The 19976-nt window shown below is 33.8% G+C and overlaps 2 protein-coding genes across 5 annotated transcripts in view; one reads left to right on the forward strand and one right to left on the reverse strand.

Moving 5' to 3' along the window:
- Positions 1-19976, forward strand: part of LOC132704004 (dedicator of cytokinesis protein 3) — a 53129-nt gene that overhangs the window by 1612 nt on the left and 31541 nt on the right. For all 3 annotated transcript variants that reach the window (XM_060673597.1, XM_060673599.1, XM_060673598.1), the window contains exons 2-4: positions 4126-4283; positions 4346-4465; positions 4533-4681. In XM_060673597.1, the coding sequence (XP_060529580.1) occupies positions 4126-4283; positions 4346-4465; positions 4533-4681 (427 nt within the window). The remainder of the gene's footprint in view (positions 1-4125; positions 4284-4345; positions 4466-4532; positions 4682-19976) is intronic.
- On the reverse strand, positions 6338-15358 carry LOC132704005 (innexin inx3). 2 transcript variants are annotated; one of them, XM_060673603.1, is made up of 7 exons: positions 14841-14907; positions 11374-11548; positions 10522-10727; positions 10152-10370; positions 9595-9747; positions 8305-8547; positions 6338-7234 (listed from the first exon to the last, which is right to left on the reverse strand). In XM_060673603.1, exons 2-7 carry the CDS (start codon positions 11534-11536, stop codon positions 7043-7045), a joined length of 1176 nt encoding a protein of 391 aa, XP_060529586.1. In that variant the 5' UTR covers positions 11537-11548; positions 14841-14907; the 3' UTR covers positions 6338-7042. The 2 variants fall into 2 exon arrangements, with proteins under 2 accessions (XP_060529586.1, XP_060529585.1); XM_060673602.1 differs by lacking the exon at positions 14841-14907 and adding an exon at positions 15092-15358 and having other exon boundaries at positions 6346-7234.

Consider the following 19976-nt stretch of genomic DNA (forward strand, 5'->3'; position numbering starts at 1 on the left):
TATTAAAAGTTTACGACAAAATTTGCTTGCCGTTTCGATGGTGATGTTTTGTTTTGTCAAATATTTATCGTCTCAATTAGGTTATCTCAGCAATAAATTTTACAAAGTTGTGAGCGTCGTAAAAATGCTGAAAAAAAAAATACGGAGCAGAACACTTTTTGCCCTATTTAATATATTGCACTCCTTAAAAATAATTATGCCCCAAAAATCGATAAAATGGTAGATAAAAATTTCGCCGTAATGATCGCCTCATTAACGATAAGGTTTCTACGTCCGTCCTCGGAGGTTAGGCGCAAACCCATCATGACATTCATAGATAAGAGATTGATGATAAACAACATAACCTATAACAAATGCAGTAAAATAAAAAATGCGGAGCTGGGTATTTAGACGTTTAACTGTACTAGCAAAGTTTACCGCAAAAGTCGGCCCGTCCTTTTCATCGTATCGTATTGTTCATAAACGCCGCCTGTTTTTATAGGCGCAGATGTTTTCTTGGCTGTACAGTACGAGTTGAATATTATGGCTGGGATTGAATATTTTCAAAAATATGTGACTGTATTTGAGATTTAGTGTTACTTATTCTTGTTAGGTTTACTTGATTTACTTTTGGAAATTTAATTTGCCATCAGACACAGAGCATCCGGTATAGGAACTTCCGCTGCATTTCAAAAGAAGAGACAGCAAATAGAGGTTATGTTGTTGCACTTCCGCCTTCTTTGCAGTTGCCTTCTTCTTTGCTATTTACAAACAGTTGGGCAAGACTACTAAGGCCATTCGCCCATTAACGACGTTCGTCGAGGATTTTTTTCATTCGGTCACAGACCAACATTAACAAAAAAGTTGTCATCAACATTTATTCTCAGCTTCCAATATAGGGCTTTGACCGATAACAAAAAAATGGCTTCCCCCGCGGACCATCCGGGCCCATCCGGCTTCCATACCGGCGTGAACAGGAAAAAACAGATGGGTCGACAACGATTACACCTTTAAAACACTCACTAGACACTAAAAACACTAAATCCACTCAGTGGAAACCGATTCGATAATTTTTGGGGACGATTACAAGGGATCCTGTCGGGAGCGAACGGAGGTTAAACTGTCATGTGCAATGCTCACGACAGAATCCTCGCAGTTTCCTAGACCATCGTTTTATTGTCCACACTTTCACAGAGGAGGCGCCATTTTTAATGACGATCTAGAAAAGGTTAGGTTTCTTTAATCACTCTACGGGTAGTTCTTAAGAATTGACCTTATTATTACGTATTATAAGTGTACATACAACTTTGAATTTAGTATGTTTGCTCTACAAATTTTCGCCATAACTTAACTCGTTAAATTTATCAGTAATACTACTGCACTGATCTTCAATAGATCCACTAACCCATCCGATGTGCATTGGTTATACGAAAAACTTATTATGTTTCCTTCATATCTAATGCATTAGGGTTACTAAAAATAACGTATGTTTGACAATTATACCAGTATAGTGCATGTAACTAGTTACATACCCGTAATCAGCAGTCTTCAATCTTATGGACCACTTGTGTCCCCAACTAAAATTAAGAAATAGGGCACAAGTTATTAGAGTTAATAAAAAATGTGCTGATGAAAAAATATTTTTTTATTATTTTTTTTGCGATACCAGGGGTTTGTTTTAATCGACACAGGCCCCATAAAACTCAAGCTAGGCGTTCAAAATTAACAGCATATTTAACTGAAGGTCCTGCTGTCCAAATAAAAAAAATTAAATAACCAACATCTCGCTTATTTTAAATGAAACACGCCGCATTTTTTTGCCTCATTCCATTGGCTAAACAAAGCTTTTTCGTTTTTCATTAAGTATGCCCTATACCTAAATACCCCTTTACTTTTTGAAATATTTCAAAACAATGCCAAAAATAACGCTCTTTAACTTGTAGATATTTATCGATCTTGCAATTTTTCCCCTGTCTTACTATTTATGACCTGTCTTTGTCGTACGGCTTCTTGACACACCCTGTATAAGTGAAGATAGATAAAACTTGTTATTATTTTGTTAAATTGACTATGCCAGTATTATTATTTACATCATGTTTATTACCAAGCTTTTCTCTATATAATTATTACATTTAACAATCCAAAACCATTGATCTGTTAATGCACGATAACTGCGCAAATTTAGGTGAGATTTTCACTTATAATATTAAATAAATATGGTGCAAACAATCCGGTCTGCAATAACGCGATGGGTACCGAAGACTCTGACGTCAAGATTGGTTTAATCAAAACAATGGCGTTATTAAATAATTGGATTTGCGTGCGCCCGTCTTATGCTTATCAGCTTCCGAGGCTATTTGGGCGGATGTGGATTTTTTTTATTCCTTCCCTATCGTCGCGAAAACGTCAGTCGGTTTAACGACCTTGGCATTTTAAATATAAGCATAAGTTTCCCGGAATCGTTGATCTTATCATAATTCAATTAATTTCTTTAAACCCGGGAACAAAGTAACAAATATATTTGAACCATATTTATCAATTACCCGAAAGTGTACTTACACTAATTTTTGAAACGTGAAAATATCTCTTAATGTTTTATTTTCATAAATTTTCGGTAATAATTTTTGTTTTGCTACTTTCAACTGATCGCCAGGTCACTTCTTTTGATATCTTAATAATTGCTCAGCGATTATATTTGTTGCCGCGGCCTACCGGAAATTGTTTTGAAGATAAATACCCACTGTCGCTAATATGGGTTTCTTGAAGCGTAAAGAGTACTAAACAATGGAGTAATAATTATATCCATTACGTGTCGTGGGTCATTCCTGATCCTAGTGTATAGGTATTTTAAGTAAGGTGGTTAAGTAATAGAAAAAAGCATATGAATTAAAAACCAAACGTCAAACCATGTAAATAAAAGTGTCCCTTCCTTTATTTACGAGTACGAGGCACGCGAGCCTTTATTTGCTAGATCTTTTCACCTTATTTTAGAATAGGATACGACCCTTTGCACGCTTTTATTTAGAAAGGTGAGACAAGTTAGGTTAGGTTAGGCCCAAAGTCTCTATTTTGCAAAAATGTGTCTGAACTTAACAGGCACGCTAGGTTTTTCGCTTTTTTCACTTTATTTAAGAAGAGGCACCTTCATTTACATTCTCACTTGATTATTTGAGGAGACACGTTCTCATTTTATCTTAGAAATATAGAACGGATTAGATTTAGAAATATTCGGTTTGTCGCTTTTATTTATAAATAAGGAGGACGTTCTCAACTTATTTTGGAATAAAAATAAGGCATCCTAGGGTATTCCCGTTTATTTTTTGCTTAATTTTGACAATAAAAGACTGCCTTGCATGCGTTTGTTTTGGAATGAAGGTTCGCTAGGTTTCCTGTTTTTATTTAGGAATAAAAGGCTTGCTTTCTTTTATCGTGTAATAAGCGGAACGTCATTTCATCTAAGAATAAGAGAAACCGTAGGTACTTTCCCTTATTTAACAATTATTCAATAGTTTTGATTCTTATTCGGGTATAACTTTTACAGGCTTTTGTTTGGGAAAGAGACACATTCTTATTTTACATAATACATTTTAAATAAAGTTTCTTTGTTTTGTTTTGATCTAGAATAATGAATAAGGAGGATTTTATTTTGGAATAAAAAGGCCCCTTTATTTAGGTATAGCAAGCACCGTAGGTTTACCCACCATTATTTAATAATAAAAAAGCCTTTTAGGAACAACGCGGCATTGATATTTAAGAATCAGAGTGACTCTTTTACACGCTTTTATTTAGAAACGAAGGTGCGCTAGGTTTCTCAATTTTATTTAAGAATAACAGGCACATTAGGCAATAAGAAATATTCTTATTCTCTTTACTATAGGTTTTATAAAATATATGTAGAAATTTCACTTTATTTGTAAGAGATTATTCGTTCTGATTTAGAAATCAGGTTATGTGAGGGTATTTTAGGTTTCTCGTTTTTATTTGTAAGGAACATGGTATGTTAGAATAGGAATTATTCTGTTCGATTTAAAAATAGGAAGCACCCTTAATTTATGATTAAAGAGACATTGTTCTCACTTTATTTGGCAATAAAAGGCACAAAAATTAATCAGTTTAACTAATTAACACGTCACGATTTCGTTGCAGCCATTTACAATTACAAAGGCGACACGAGGTTCGGGCTTCCGCTCGAGATTGGTGAAACCGTGCAAATCCTAGAAGAATGTCCCGGCTGGTACAGAGGTTTTTCGACGAAAAATCGCGCCCTCAAAGGCATCTTCCCGCACTCTTACGTCCACCTGAAGGTAAACCGGGTTCTCAGTTCTCGCTCCCTTGTCGTACTGACTCTTAGCGTTTACATTCACAGCAATGCAAGGTGGATAACGAGGGTCTATTTGAGAGCGTCGTTCCCGTCGAAGATCCCGTAGTGCGGGAGGTGACGTTGGTGCTTAGGGAATGGGGAAGAATATGGAAAGGGATTTTCGTGGTAAGTCAGTCCCGGTGTCTACGAGAGACGGTAGACGTAAATAACGATATATTTTTTTAATGTTTAGGAGAGGAACCATTACAAATTTGAAACCGTGGGTAAGGTGATGAGAGACCTTTTGGAATGGAGACGGCAGCTGGTATCGGGCACGTTGACCCACGACCAGACCAGGGAGCTGAAGCTGAAAATCATTCAGAAAATCGACTGGGGTAACAGGTGAGTGCGTTTATAGTACCACAACATTTTCATAAGCTTAAGAGCTAAAAGAGTTGTTTTTTTGATGAAAATGTTGGCATTAACCCAGAGAATCAGTGACAGAAGAAAATGAATAGGTCAGAAGCAAAAATACTGAGTAAAAAATGTATTTCAAATTTTAAGCCGACAAATGAGATGTGTGCCTTTTTTTTCTTCATAAACAAGACCAGATTTTGGGAGAATCTGAATAATTAAAAATGAAAAATCTTTATTGTGACTAGTTATGTGCCACCAATCACTTACATTATGCTTTTGTTTAGTTTACTCGCTTACTTGCCTCAAGTGTCAAGTTCTGAAATGATTTAACTGTACGAGCGCAGTCCCTAATACATAATTGCATCCACAGAAATTCTCATAGTTATATGTTTTCGCCAAGTAAGTGCTAATAATAACATACACAAAAAAAAAACTATAGGTATATATTGCAAGAGAGTTTACGCATTTTTTGGTTGTGTGGACATGTTTTTAGGTTTATAGAATACAATCAGTTACACTGCAGAATATTTTTCTTAAAATCAAAAATGTATTTACTTTGTAGTTAATACTTGCGGAAAATTGTCCAGTTAAAATTTTAATTATTTATTATTTTCATTCATTGAAAAAAATATCTGCAATAATTGAACCGAGGTGGCTTTTACTTGTTGAAAATCCATTTATCAAAATAAATTAGAACTAAAAGTTCAGATTTTCACGAAATTATATATTTTGACATGATAATTCTTTCGACACCACCGAGTCTTTATCAAACGTCATTTGATTGATTTGATGACATTTGATAAAGACACGGTGTTCTCGAAACAATTGTCATGTCAAAATTAATAATTTCGTGAAAATCTGAGCTTTTAGTTCTTATTTATTTTGATATCTGCAATATCTACTTCTACCAATAGAATTTTTGGAACACAAACACCTTAGCTCGCATATTGGTTAGTTATTAATGAGAAATCACGATGATATTTTATCATTTTTAATCTTCTAAAAGAAAATTATCAGAAATAAATTATAGAAAGGGAATTCAGAGCTTACTGCAAACGGTAGTAGATAATTTGTAAAAGTTGTAGTGTATCAGCTTCATAAGTAAGTTAATGATGCTTTTATTCGACCGAGATGGATTAAAGAAGAATTGCCATTCTGAGACCATAAAATCTGACAAAGCAAGATAAGTTGATGGTTAGCGTCCCAAAAACTATTTAACGATTTAACCCCAGTGGCACGTCACTGATTTCTTTAAAAAAATAATGACATTTGCATTCATTCATAATTTCTCTGCATGCAAGTTATAGATATTAAAAAAAAAAATTTTGAAAACTTTTTCACTCGTGTATCACAAAAGATAGCACGTTTAGGACATATGTTCATATGAAGTTTTCTTTTTAAAATAGACCCAAAAATCATCCCCTTAACCATTGACATTCAATTAGAAAACAACCTGTATAATAGAATATGGGGTTGTAAATTAAAAATAAAAGGATTTTCTGTCACCTAAGGACTTAATTTGATTTAAAGAATGTCCATTCTAAAATTAAAGAATTCAAATTTTTCATATGTATTTAGTAGGTAATATTTTTTATCTTCTTCTTTCTTCTATTCATTAGTCTTGTTTCTGCCACGTTCTCCATTTTATTTCACTAGATCACCCTATATATACAGAAATGATTAAACGAATCGCAGAACTTCTGTTGATTGATGGGCGTATTTAATTCAAACGCACATTGTCTTACGCATATTATATTTTATTTGTTTTCCGCACCCTTACCGCTAAACGTTCTTAAGTAAATATAATTTTTTATATTCATAATTTGTGAACAAAAAAAAAAACTCCAGTCTTGCCCTGCATTGCGATCAACCTAAACCTAAAACTTCCCAGATCCGGGAAATAATAATGCACTTTAAGTTAACGGAAAGACTTGCGTGAGAAATTTGTTCGGGGGCGGCTATTGCCCGCCCACTCATAAAAAAAAAAACAATAAACCGAAAATATATTAAGAATAAAGTAACCCTAGACGTTAGCGTGAAGCAATACCTACAATCACAAATAAAATTAGATATTATGTATAGTTCTACAGTCTAAAAAAATAAACTTTTATTCATGGCTCATGGATTTTCTTTCTTCAAATCATCATCAATCATTTAACTATATAGTTGTACGTTTTAGAGATTCACACGTTTCCTAATAATACGCACACCACATAAATTTTTCTAAGTAGATGAGAGCTACTAACCTATTTTTTATCACTCTTCGTTTTAAGCTTACCTTACCGAACTTCTATATAAATGAAATCTTAAATTAAAAAAAAAAAAAGAAACTCTCCTAGAGTGCCGTTAGGTTTCCGTCTCCTTTCCGTATTTCTCAATCTCCGGATATATCGGGGTCATCTCTATCGTGCTAGGCGCCGAAGGTAGGTTACTGTTGCTACCGAAGTTGAGCCTGCGCACGAACTCGTCCAGAATTTCCGCGAAGATTTGCATGTTCATGTTTTGACCGAGCAGGTGTAACAAAAGAAAATCGCCCACCTGATAACCGAAAGGAAAAAATGGTTATTAGGGTTGGTTATCAGCTAAAAACTTACAACTAAAAGAGTACTTGGTATACTCACGCTTACTCATTTCAGTGTAAACGAGTGCTGATTAGCAATTGTCTGATAGCAGCTATTATTAATTAGGACATTATGGTGCCCTAATGGCGTGAATTTGGTACATCGTTACCTACTGAATCCACTTTCACGAGTAGTTCAAATGTCTCATGAGGATGAAGCGTCAGTCGGTAATAGGCGATATCAATCAAGACGAATTTACTCCCTTTTCCATAGTACTTTCAACGCAGAAAGAAATCTGATATTACAGGAAATGTAAAAGCGAAAACGGAAGAAAATTTAAACGATTTGCAAAAAACATTTTGTAAACATTGTGGTTTATCATCAGCTTCATAAATCAAGAGTAAATGACCATGAAATCATCTTTTTCTATAAAGCCTTTTATTAGTCTCTCTTCATGACTAATAGTTAGCATAGTTATAACGTGTCAAGAAAATCTAATTGCAATCCACCTTGGCGGAGCTGTTTTAGTGTGTAGTGTGTATAATTAGGCACTAGAGTAGGCCATTTGACATTAAAAAAAATATGATATCATTCCAAGTCTAATTTATGTACAAATTGTCCAAAAATGGCGACATATTCTTACGATCCAAAGAACGGGCAAAGCGAGAAACACAGACTATCAACTAGGAAGAAAGGAAATAAGTTTACTTGAGTCACATTATGTGTAACAAGTTTAATTTTACATATGTTGAAATGGAAGGCAAGAGTGAGGTTAGAAAATGAATTGGGAGGAAAAAGAACATCAGAAGATATCATGACTGATTAATATAAAACAATGGAAGATGTCAGAAGATGCCATGACTGATGGATATACAACAATAGATTGCGTATCATGTCACATATGGAAGGCAGAAAAGAAGAAGGAGGAAGAAAAGAGGCAATTCAAAAATACTTTAATTGAATTGCCAAAGGAGCCTTTACAATTTTTGAGAATTATAATGTCAACGATAGATCCGCAGTAAATTCCAAGTTACTTTTTCCGCTTACCTGCGTTTTCCTGATGATGGTGTCGACGGCGTTCGGTGCACCGAAACGGAACCGTCGTCTCAGTATCGTTTCCCTCGTGGACGGCATCAAGATAACCGCTGCCGAATACACCAACGCCAAGCCGGACAGTACCGCAAGTATAATGAACCAGAACCATAAGAAAATGTATATTTTCTCGTTGAGAATGTTCAGCGCCAAGATGCAGAGAGCGTCGTGACGTTGAATGGAACCGGAAGGACCGAACTACAATACGAGATTTTTTTTCTTATTATACAGGCTGTCTTAAATTTGACTCCTTACAATTGAACCAAACAATTTTTTTTTAAACGACAAGGATTTCATTTCTCACCATAACTAGATTTAAGTTATCAAGCCCAGCGGCGTCCCCACATTTTTTCCTAGGGGATTGTAATTGACAAGAAATACTCGACTTTCGCCTGCAAAAGCACAACGTTTTGGTTTCTGGCGTTATTTTTATTTTGCGCTGAATGAAAATTACCAAAAAATTCAATCTAATCAAAATTCAACTTGCAAATCAATATGTCATTTATGATTTCGTCTTAAAATATTGTAAGAAATCACCCTTTTAATTTTACAAATGGGGTTAAGCAACACAATATACTTATTTTTTTAAACTCTTACTCAGCATCTTTATCTGCCTGGCTAAAAAATGGCTCAAGGAGTGCAAAAACGGTGTTAAATCTGTGACATTTTATTAAAACTTGAAAGTTCTCAAATTAGATTTTGGGGAAAAAGTTATTTTCCACTTATGAAAAACCTGAATCCGTGAAGAGTCTCAGAGAAAAGGAAGGCTATTAAAAATTATGAAGGTGATACAATAATAAAACACAGTTTAAAATCACCAAATTGTTACTTAAACAAGTTGCCTGGAATAAAATTTGAAGCATATAAAAAAAAATTAACATACATGGTAGGAAAAATATTTATCTTATCTTAAATTATGAAGGTGATGCTTGATATGAAACACAGTCCAAATTAACCAAATTATTAACTACACAAGAAAAGTTGATTACAATAGAATTTGAAGTATGCAGGGTAAGGAAACTCTTATCACGCTTGAGCGAAGCCAGCTTCATTTTTGACGAATTTATTGAGATATTTCTGCCAAATGCGTTATAATTTTTTTATGCTTGCTTATGTTTGGTGTATATCGTTCAAATTGTCATGTTTTTATAATTTTTGACCACCCTGTAAGTGATTTCTGTACCGTATTCACGGTTTCGATATTTTTTCATAAATTGAGTAAATAGTATGATAATTTTTACTGACCTTATGGAAAGTGCACTTGGTCACTCTCGGAAAAACGGCCACCATGGGATCGGTTCGGTTTTCTTGGTTCATGTTTGAGAACCGGACGACGTCAGTACCGTAACTCAGGAATGCCCCGCCCAAAAATTTGTCAGTCATGAATATGTTGACAACCTAGAAAAATTTGAAACATTCTGAATTATTCCAATTTAAAAAAAAATGGAGACATTCCAAAGAAAAACAACTTACTAAAATTAGCTTATGAGTTTTATTTTGAAAAATATTGAAATTAATGGAAAAAACCGGTGGGGCATATTTTCATAGAATTTATCAAATACTTAATCAAAAATAATTGTGAGAATAATTTTAAAATTGTTTATACAATTTAAATAATCATAAAAAATATGAAACTTAACGAAAAATACCAGTTTTTTTTATTATTCCACATTCAGTTAAAAGTATTTTTACGCTGTGGTCGAAGTACTTTTAGCCGGTTACATTGCAGAATCTTTTGCCAAAAAAAAAAAAGGAAGGAAATTGGCCAATTTTTCCGGCAAATAGTTAAACACTTTGCTTACCACGTTGATGAAATTCAAAGCTTCGCAGACGAAGTAACCGAACGCGTAAGTGTTGTGCAAGTGCATCGTTTCCACGAGGTACTGGACCAAACGGTTCTGGCGGTGCTCCCGTTCCGCTTTCTCGCCCACCAAAGTACCACGCAGTCCTTCCGATATCATCCTGATCTTCCCCTGTTCCCAGTTTTTCCAGAACCAGTGCGGCACGTAGAAAAATATACCCTGCGAAATAACTCGAATGAATTTGGCGGAGGTGCCGAACAATTCAGCAAATGCATTTTCGAAAAATGAATTTATTATTGCATCAAGTAAGTGTTGATAGCCGACATAGATAATAAAAAATATATATTTTTTAAATATTTACGTTGCTCACCTGCAGAAACAGAACAAACGGCACCCACTGGTAGTAGCTGTGGTACCGCCTCTCCTGGTTCTCGTTGCCTAGGCCGGGGTGGGCCACTTCGGTGCCTACGTGCTTGCCGTGCTCGTGGGGCAACGTGAACGTGTAAGTGATCCAGCAGTAGGTGTTGATCACGTGACCGGGAACGCCCCTGTCGTTGATACACTGAATGGGATCGCCTTTAAACGAGTCATTGGTAGTTTAGAATGATCTTTTTTAATTGTTTTTTTCTAACAATTGGTGATTCAATATACAAAGCAGTCAGCTGTAATAGTTGTCCAACAAACTTTTAGCATTATACAGACATAGGGAAGTATTCATTTACAGTTAGCATTCTTATTGTAAAATTTTATGTTTTTGGGAAAAATTGAATTTTGAATTTTACAACATTTAAAATTAACACTTTTTTAAATATCGAAAAATTTTATTGCAATTAGGTGTTACTTTTCAGTTTTCTACAAATATTCCAATTTAAAAAATATATAATTTTTTGTATTCTTTTCGAACGTAACTTTTTTGTGGTTTAAAATACTTTAGTAAAGTGTTTTTCTTTAATTTATCTTTAACATTCGATTTCGTCAAAGTTAATGCAAAGGTAATTTAGTTTTAAGATTTTAAAACGAAATGAATGAATAATATATTTTTTAATTAATTACAAATGTTCCCACACGATGCGGAATTTAATGGTGGAATATTTATTTTTTCCAAAAATAAGTTATAGATTTTCCATATTTTTAATGTTTCCAAATATTTATGCTGCTTTGAAGTATTACAAAAACTGATTTATTAACCGTATTCACTTGATGATGATGATAGTTTTCTTACCAATGAGATTATTGGCGGTGACGATGATACAGCACAAAAACAAAATGGCGGATGTGATGCGGTAGTGGGCGCGAAACACCATGTTGTCGATCATAGCCTTGTCGACCAGGTAGCGGACTTTGATAAAGCCCGCTACGGCCGATACCATACCAAACACCGTCATATTGAATTATTTCTGAAAAACAGAAAGACATTTTTATGGCTGTGTGCGTATTTTGAGTTTCTCTTGTTTTTTAAGCCCAATATTAAACTAACCAAAACCCTGTATACTAGCCCACCCTGTAGAAAAATATCCGTGTTTAAAAATTGGTTGAAAATATTGTTTATTCGGGATTTATTGATCAAACAGCGCCAAATAAAAACTATGTCGTATCAAGGACGACGTTTGTGACCTGAAAGTGGAACTTATTTTTGCAGCTGTATATAATTAATTGCCAGGCGTTCCATTTAATACTCGATTGCACAGCTTGCATCGGATCTTGTTCAGTTTTTTATTCCAAATTATTGATGAAAAAAATGTACGGTGTGTACATAAAAATTTGCTTAACAAACTGATGTTTTTTCAGTATTACGTTAACTGAGAACTTGTTTATGCAACGTTGCACAATATCAAAGAGTTGTCTAAAATTAAAAGTTGCGTTCAGCTACGAAGTTTTAATAATAGTCATTATTGTTTACCCGTTAACCAGATACTTTATTGTGGCGACAATAAAATTAGGAACAATTAACAACTAACAAGAACATTAGCAATTAACAATAAAACATGCTGTTTTATTTTCTATGCTTAAGTTTATTGTAATGTATAATCCAAACGACTATATAAAATGAGCTACTCATATTTACGAGTATGTGAACTGGTAATTAGCAATTTATATTAATTTAATTGGCTAATTGTCTAGTATCAAAGTGACGCAGTGTTAGTTGATGAAAAGAAAAGGGATACTCGTGGATAAATGTATAGTATGTCTCAAAGTATATCGCATTCCTTTTCAATTTACCCAAAGTAGGAAAAATTTTATTCACCAATCATTACGTTTTTTTCTTTCATTCAATATTCGACAATATCGACATTTTTCACAATTTGTTTGGTATCTATTGAAGAGAATTGTACGCTAAATAAGTGAGAATAACACAATTTGGAGGATAATTTCGAAATAGTACATACGGCATTGAAAAATAGAAAATTGCACTTAATAGAAGCTATGGAAATTGACAAACCGAGATATTCAAATGCATTGGTCCCTAATCTATAAATAAAATATTGGTTTACCGAGTAACCGGAAGTACGTAGGTAGACCATATACTTTGAGACATACATATCTATTCTGCGTCACTTAGGTGCTTTATTTTTATATTGTCCCGCCATTCCCACGTTTTTATTTGTCTTCCTTTTGTATTTACTACACACCCATTTTATGCGGTGGTTGTTGGTTGGTTATCTGTCTGGTATTTTGTATAATATTTTTTTTTATTGTTTCGCCTAACGTATCGTATAACCGGACTATATTTGCTGGAAACGTTTTGAGTAAGAGAAATGTTAAACCGCTCGGAATCTCCATGGCGATTAAAAGAATGTTAATGAATCAGTCTACAAGAAGCGGTATTAATACTTTTTAATGGCAAAGCTAGTCGAAGAAAAAACCGCTGACGCAGTGATTGCCAGACACACACGTTTGCGGTCTGGTATAGTTTTATATCTAGAAAGGCACGTTTCTGCTTCTCTTACTTTGTACCGTAATGATTTTGACATGTACTAAGCAGATATATATTTATTTAATGTTCCGATTATCATTTGGTCATCGGATGAAACATTCAAAATGTTTTTTCTACTTAATTTCTTTTACTTAACCGAAGTTTATGGCTAACTTTAAAATATTTTTTTAGTTATTAATTATGTTTAAGTTAAACAGAGGGTAACTTTTGGTCAAACTTGATTTTTTTTAAAAATACGACACAACAGACCAACTCAAATGTAATATAAACCAGGATCTTTTTATGTGCTTAAAGATACGGTTCAGAAAACTTAGAGGCGCAAATCATCAACCAAAATCGGTACACCAGATTTGCTAACATATGATTTCACAAAAACTTCACCGGTTTCAGATTTTACGGATTTTATAAAGATTTCAGATTCCTAATCGATTTTCAAATTTGAAAACAATTGTCATGTAAAAATATATAATTTCGTGAAAATCTGAACTTTTAGTTCTTATTTATTTTGATAAATGGATTTTCATCAAGTAAAAGCCACCTCAATTCAATTTTGGAAAATTTATATCTCTATTAGATAATATAGTGGCTTGAAACTAACGTTTCAGGAAACTATGATATGCCTCTACATTTCATCCATTCATCGGTATTTTTCACCAATTTTTTTCTAAACAGTGATCTCCTTATTCACACACATTTAACCAGTTTTCCTAGAACATATTTTGATAAAATCACAAAATACTAAGAAAACATGCTAACATAAAAATGCTATATCTAAACATAAACATGGTTGATGCGAAATGGATATTGTTATTGGTTGAAAACGAGATTGCAAATGACTGCGCATGCGCATATTAAATGCCCAGCTCACGTTTTTTTTCCATTATCACTTCAAAAATTCCTGTATTATCAGCAATTCTACTAACAATTTCGATTTTATATCAGTAATAGGCAAGAAAGAAAAAAAGAAAATTATAAGAAGCCACAATGACAGTAATATCAATTTATAATTCATTTGAAGGCACAAAACGAACATGAACATGAATCAAAGCTGTAAATTTCTAAATAAACAAGGAGCACCCTATCGTCACTACATTATGCCATCTGCATGAGTTGATCCTTATAATGAATAATTATGAAGATTTTTGCTTTAAGTATGAAATTATACATTGAAAATTTTTTAACTTCTAATGTATAGTTCAGAAACATATCTTTAAATATTTGTTTATTATTTAAAGATAATTGACGCAATATTCAAAACGCTTACAGAACTTTAGAAATACATAATTTCACAAAAATTTCACAGACGAAAGTCTCGTTCCGCCAGTTAATAAGGGAAAACGTCGTTTCTCGTCAAGCGCGCACCCTTCGAATAAGGGTTGATAAAGTAAAACGCCAAAAGGTGCAAAAAGTGCTTATTATAAAGGAAGGAGCGAGAATGTCGTACAACAAGAAATCACGAACGCCGCTATAGTTGACGGCCGTCTACTCAGTTAAGTCGGCTTTCTCTTTTTAGCACGTTCGGCTTTATAAGTAAACATAAGGATATGGTTGACTGCGAGATAGGGGATTCCGTTAGAAAATCCACTATTAATTGAGAGAACCACGTCACTTTTCTAGTAGAAATGTCTACCAGAATCGGGGCCATTGACATTTTTCGGTACACGAACCAAACGGCAGCTGCTTCAGCCCGTCGGTTACACGTATCGATCGAAATCGCGCGGTAACTTTCCTGACTACACATCGAACTTTCTCGCCTCGCCTCTCCGTGCGACGAGTTCGAAAAAGAAAAAGACTCACCACGCGTCCGCGTTTTATTTACAAACACAGTACCGAACGAGTATTATTAGCTCCGCACGCACAGTTTCCTAAATTGCCTCTAATAAATCCCAATTTAGATAACCTTTGGGTCAAATTCGTAATGCGCAAGCGGCCAACCACTTGTTGCCCGTGCCGTCGATTAAACTATCGACAACGCGGACGGCCGAAATAATCCACGACGATTTACCTTTTTTAGCGCTTTCTCTACGACGAAGAGACTTAATCCGAACTATTTCACTGTTATTCACGTAACGATGACGACGCCACTCGCGATAACTCGCACTTATTTACGCACCCCAACGGGGATGGAAGAGGGTCGCGTAGGTGGCCGTGGACGGCGGCAGGTAAAAACTTCACTGTGTTAACGACATTTCTGTCGGTCGTTCCACGACGGCTGTTTTCTTGCCTGCGATGCGGTACGCGCTACTTTGGCTGAGAGGCCGATTTCTGCGCGGAGCATCGCCGTAACGCCGCGCGACGTTGCCGCTTGTACGGATGAGAAGCGACGTTTTCTTACTGGTGGGCGCCACCTGGCGTTAACTTGTTGCAACTAACGAACAATCGCAATTTTATTATTATTATTATTTTATTATTATATAAAAACAGGCAACAACAAGACAAAAACTTTTTGTAATCGCAATTTTCTTCGTTAATAATACGGTTCCAATTCACTGAGATATATTGTGGAATATACATAAGAATTAGCTGTAAAGTAACCAAAAAAGAGATTTTATATAAAGAAGCTGCCATTTAAGATTCATTGAGAATCTTATAAATTCATTAATAAAAATCAAAATTATTATCCTGCTTATATATTGTAATTTAATTTGTTTATTGATGAAATTATTTAAAAAATTGCAATTAAATACACATTTTAAGCCAGCTAGATATAAAAAATATTTTGAGCCTTTGTAAAAAACATCTTATGTTAGCCACAAATTTCACATAGCTTAGTTTTGGTGTGTTATTTTAAAGTTTCATTTTATTTTTTTTTGTTTGCTAATAATTTTAAACACAAAAAATAAAGCAAAATATAAAAAAAATGGAGTCGACAAATTGTACTTTTCATCTTTACAAAGCGTAGGTTAACATCATATTAAAAATATACAATCATACAGTTTTTATGGTAAATAAACAGGATGTGTTAAAATAAATTGCCGTTCCTTAACGGTGTAAATACTTTAATTATTTCTAAGCTGTGGCAATAAAAAAGGAAAAACTAAAAAATGCCTTGCTTGTTTATTGACTAAATAATAAAGAAATGACAATACAGATAGGTTTAAAAAATATTCAAGACCAACTCATCGCAACTAGAAAGACATTTTGACTTTGTTTATAAAAAACATCTTATATTAGCGATAAATTTCACAGAACTTAGGTTTGGTTAATTAGGTTAAATTTTCATTTTATTGTATTGTAGATAAACAGGTTGTGTCAGAATAAATTGCTGATCTTTAACGGTGTGTAATAAACTTTTGAGCTGCAGTATCAATGAAAAAAAAATTAAAAATTGGCTTGCTTGTTGCATTTCACATAGCTTGGTGTAATTTTTGGTTAGTTTTGGATAAATTTTCACTTGTACTGTAAGCTTAGGTTAATGTATCAGTTTAAAAATTACAAATCACAGGGTTTTAGTAGATAAACAGATTGTTTCAGAGTAATTTGGTGATAAGGGGTAAGCTGAAATGTATTTGATGAAACAAAAAAAATATTTCCTAACGATGCGGGACAATCGGTTCGGCGTGGCAACGTGGCGTAACAACTCGGCAGACACGATCTTGGTAGGGGGCTCGTTTAGCTTCTTTCCGCTTGCGTTCTGCAGTTGCGCCGAGCTGTTTTAGTGCTCCGAGCGGTTTATTCAGAAATGTGGAATGCCATTTCAATGTTTTCTTCGACAGTCTGAAGTCACGTAGCAGACATTTGTGTTGAACGATGCAGACGTCGCATTCGTCAGAAATGGGCATTTTATTTCATAAATCCGCCGCTGTGTTTCCACGACGTAATATTAAGAATGATGAAAATGTTTATTTCCAATACACATTGAGTTAATGAGTTAAAAACAATTTAGATAAGATATAAATTAATTCCTATACAATATATGTGGTTTAATATAGCACGGTATAACTTTAACATCAGCGGGAAATTGATTATGCAGGCGATAAACCCAATGTTCGAATGAGGAGGGGGGAGTTCTGATGGAGAAGAGAGATATACCCCAGATATTAGAGATTAGGCGTATATACTTCAGTACTGTAATTCTATAAAAAGATAAGGGAAGATTTTGTGTTAAGAAAATATTTTGGAAATAAATTATTTTCCACGATTCCACGGATTTGGCTTCCTTCAGTTTGTAGGGAGTCTTTTACGGCCCCACAACTTTTGTAACCTTTTTTTATTCTATGAATCTCAATACTGTCTAAACGCGAGGCATACACCATAGTTAAAATGACTCAAAACCAAGGAATCTAATTTTTGGAGGAACAGAGAGAAAATGATAATAAACGCCTTGAAATGAGTGACTAAAGAAAGTGGTGCATATTATAATTTTTCTTCTGCGGTTAGCTTTTGGGTGCATTTTTACAAAACAGCACAAATATATTTACTTAGTGGCGTGACCTTAAGAATTTTTCAAACATCAAAATACCATCTTTGGCTAAAACCCACTGAAAAAACAACTAAACGTGTGTATCCAAGTAGAAGGTTATATTTTTGAATATAATAATAATAATAATTAAAAATAAGTTGATTTGTAGTAATACGTATTTAACATTATTAACATTTTCTGTGAATTTAAAATTCGGCCGTTATTTTCGCTAAAATTGCTAATAACTGTTTATTTTTTAATCTAATAGCTAATAGTTTTGTCATAGCCACCTAATATTATAGCAATAGTCTTAGACGAAAAGTATTAAAAGTAGGTATGACATATGACATACTTATAGGTTTTTGTGAGATTTTTCAGAAAGAATAATAAATAATGCATATCGTGTGCCATTCAAGAAAATTAGGATTTTTTAATTTAAAATGATCCAAATATATTCGTTTATATATCTTAAAGTAACGCTAATATTAAATATGAGTGATCTACTAGTGTTTATTTGGACAAATTAAAATATTGGAAAAACTAGTAGGTTTGTATTATTGTTAATAATACAAAAAAACTGAGGAATTTCAAAACGAACTCAAAACAAAATTTAAAAATGGGTAGGTATTCGATTTTTAGAAAATGTATGTTTTATTCGTAAGGGATTTTTGAGGTACATTGTAAAATAATTTTAAAATTTGCATCCTAACAATCTTACAACTTTAGTTTTTCCCGTTTCCTCGTAACTTTTGAAACCAATGATCAGCTGCGGAAAAAAATCATCAGTTGGCATAATCAACTATAAAAGACGGAATCAGGCTGATCCTAACCTCACTTCTGCGGTTTATTTTGCGACAACAGTGTAATGGTTTTTAATTCTGCTTGTGGAAAATATTTATCAGTTTCAATAAATTCTTAATAGAAAGTAAGAAATTTGAAATATTGTCACGTTAAGTATAAATGTCAATTTACTGAGGTAAATGGGAAGACAGTTTGGATCTTCTTGGTATCTGAGGAGCGCGGGTCGACAGGTAAAAGAGATAACCACAGAAACCGGTCGCCGCCAGTAATGGTACCGTCTGCATAAAAGTTGTTGACTCGAAGACAATTTCAGGCCGTTTCCATGCCGAAGGTAGAACTCCCGTGATTCACGATTCTCGGTATACTTAAAATACGTCATATTGGTATGGGACACTTTGTAGTTTTTTATTGTCTATATGATTGGTGCACTATAGGCGTTATTTTTAGGGCCTCGAATTGTATGAACGAAAACAAACATTATCGAAGCACGTAATTGCCGTATTGGTTCACAGACCACACACTATTGGCGAGTTAAATACATAAATAATTGACAAATTAGGTTTTATATTTGTTTTTTTTTTAAGTACCTAAACGATAACATGTAATTTATGCCTCTATTTATTGTTATTGGTTCTTATTCTAGTTATTATCATTTAAAATGTCGAAGATTATTCATTCACTATTTTATATTTTCATTCTGATTTCATGTATATGTAATCTCGCTTACGTAAAACACTACGTGCTATGGTTTAAAGCAATGTGAATATAAATGTGAAAACCATAGTCTAAATACTAGATTCTATACAGACAAAAAATCTTTGTTTTCAGATTGTTAGGGGAAGGGGCTGTCACATAGAAAATTAAATAATTTGGATTTAAAGACATTTTCAACTAAGATTCTTTAATTCTGATGGCAAATTAATATAAAAGGTAGTTGCATAAATAATTTTTGCTTGGTGTCTTAAGAAAATGTGATTTCCAGTTAGGCCAAAATTCCCTAAAGAAATATCAAAATAGCTACAAAAATACATCTTCGTCTACAATTTTGTGAAAAAAAAAGGTAATAGGTTTAGATCATGAAATGTATTAATGTAATCAAATTGTTCTAGAGAAATATCATGGGAAACATGTTCACCCTATAGTAATAAATTCACTTCGTACGTTCAGAGGTCGTTCAACCATTTTGCCCCTGGCGCGCGTGCACAAGGTATAGATAATGTTCCTAGAAGTACCTCCGTAGCCAGGTACTGATATTCTCATATATTCTCATAAACGTATATGAATATTCTGTACAGGTGGTTTAATAACATACGCTTAAATCTAAATTTGCCAAAATTATAATATTAATTATTATTTATCAAACAAACAAAAATGGTTTTCAAATTATACAAGGCGTTCGGATATTCGGACAAAAGTGTTGTATAATCGTCCCGATATATAATTGTTTATAGTCAAGTAAAATAACGTACGTACTAAGAGAGCTTTATTTCTTCCCGGCTTTTACATATGTTACCGGCAAAGTCCGTTATACGGTCATACCTAGGTTTGCTTAGGCAAAGTCCGCATTGCCGCAAGTCCGAAATTATTAGATATTTCGGACATTGCCTACACTGCGATACGACAAATGTGTAGCAGGCAATCTCCGAAATAACCTGCCGCATTACTATCTAACTGTCAATATTCTTTG

Source organism: Cylas formicarius, unplaced genomic scaffold (assembly GCF_029955315.1).
Source record: "Cylas formicarius isolate icCylForm1 unplaced genomic scaffold, icCylForm1.1 PGA_scaffold_6__28_contigs__length_40554024, whole genome shotgun sequence".
NCBI classification, from domain to species: domain Eukaryota; kingdom Metazoa; phylum Arthropoda; class Insecta; order Coleoptera; family Brentidae; genus Cylas; species Cylas formicarius.

Bases quoted from the DNA above. Each gene is read 5' to 3' on its own strand.
- LOC132704005 (XM_060673603.1), bottom strand. From the start codon at position 11,536: ATGACGGTGTTTGGTATGGTATCGGCCGTAGCGGGCTTTATCAAAGTC. The intron at 10,728-11,373 runs GTAAGAAAACTA...ACTCGTTTAAAG, and splicing joins CACCGCCAATAATCTCATTG to GCGATCCCATTCAGTGTATC. The intron at 9,748-10,151 runs GTAAGCAAAGTG...AAATTTTTCTAG, and splicing joins CTTTGAATTTCATCAACGTG to GTTGTCAACATATTCATGAC.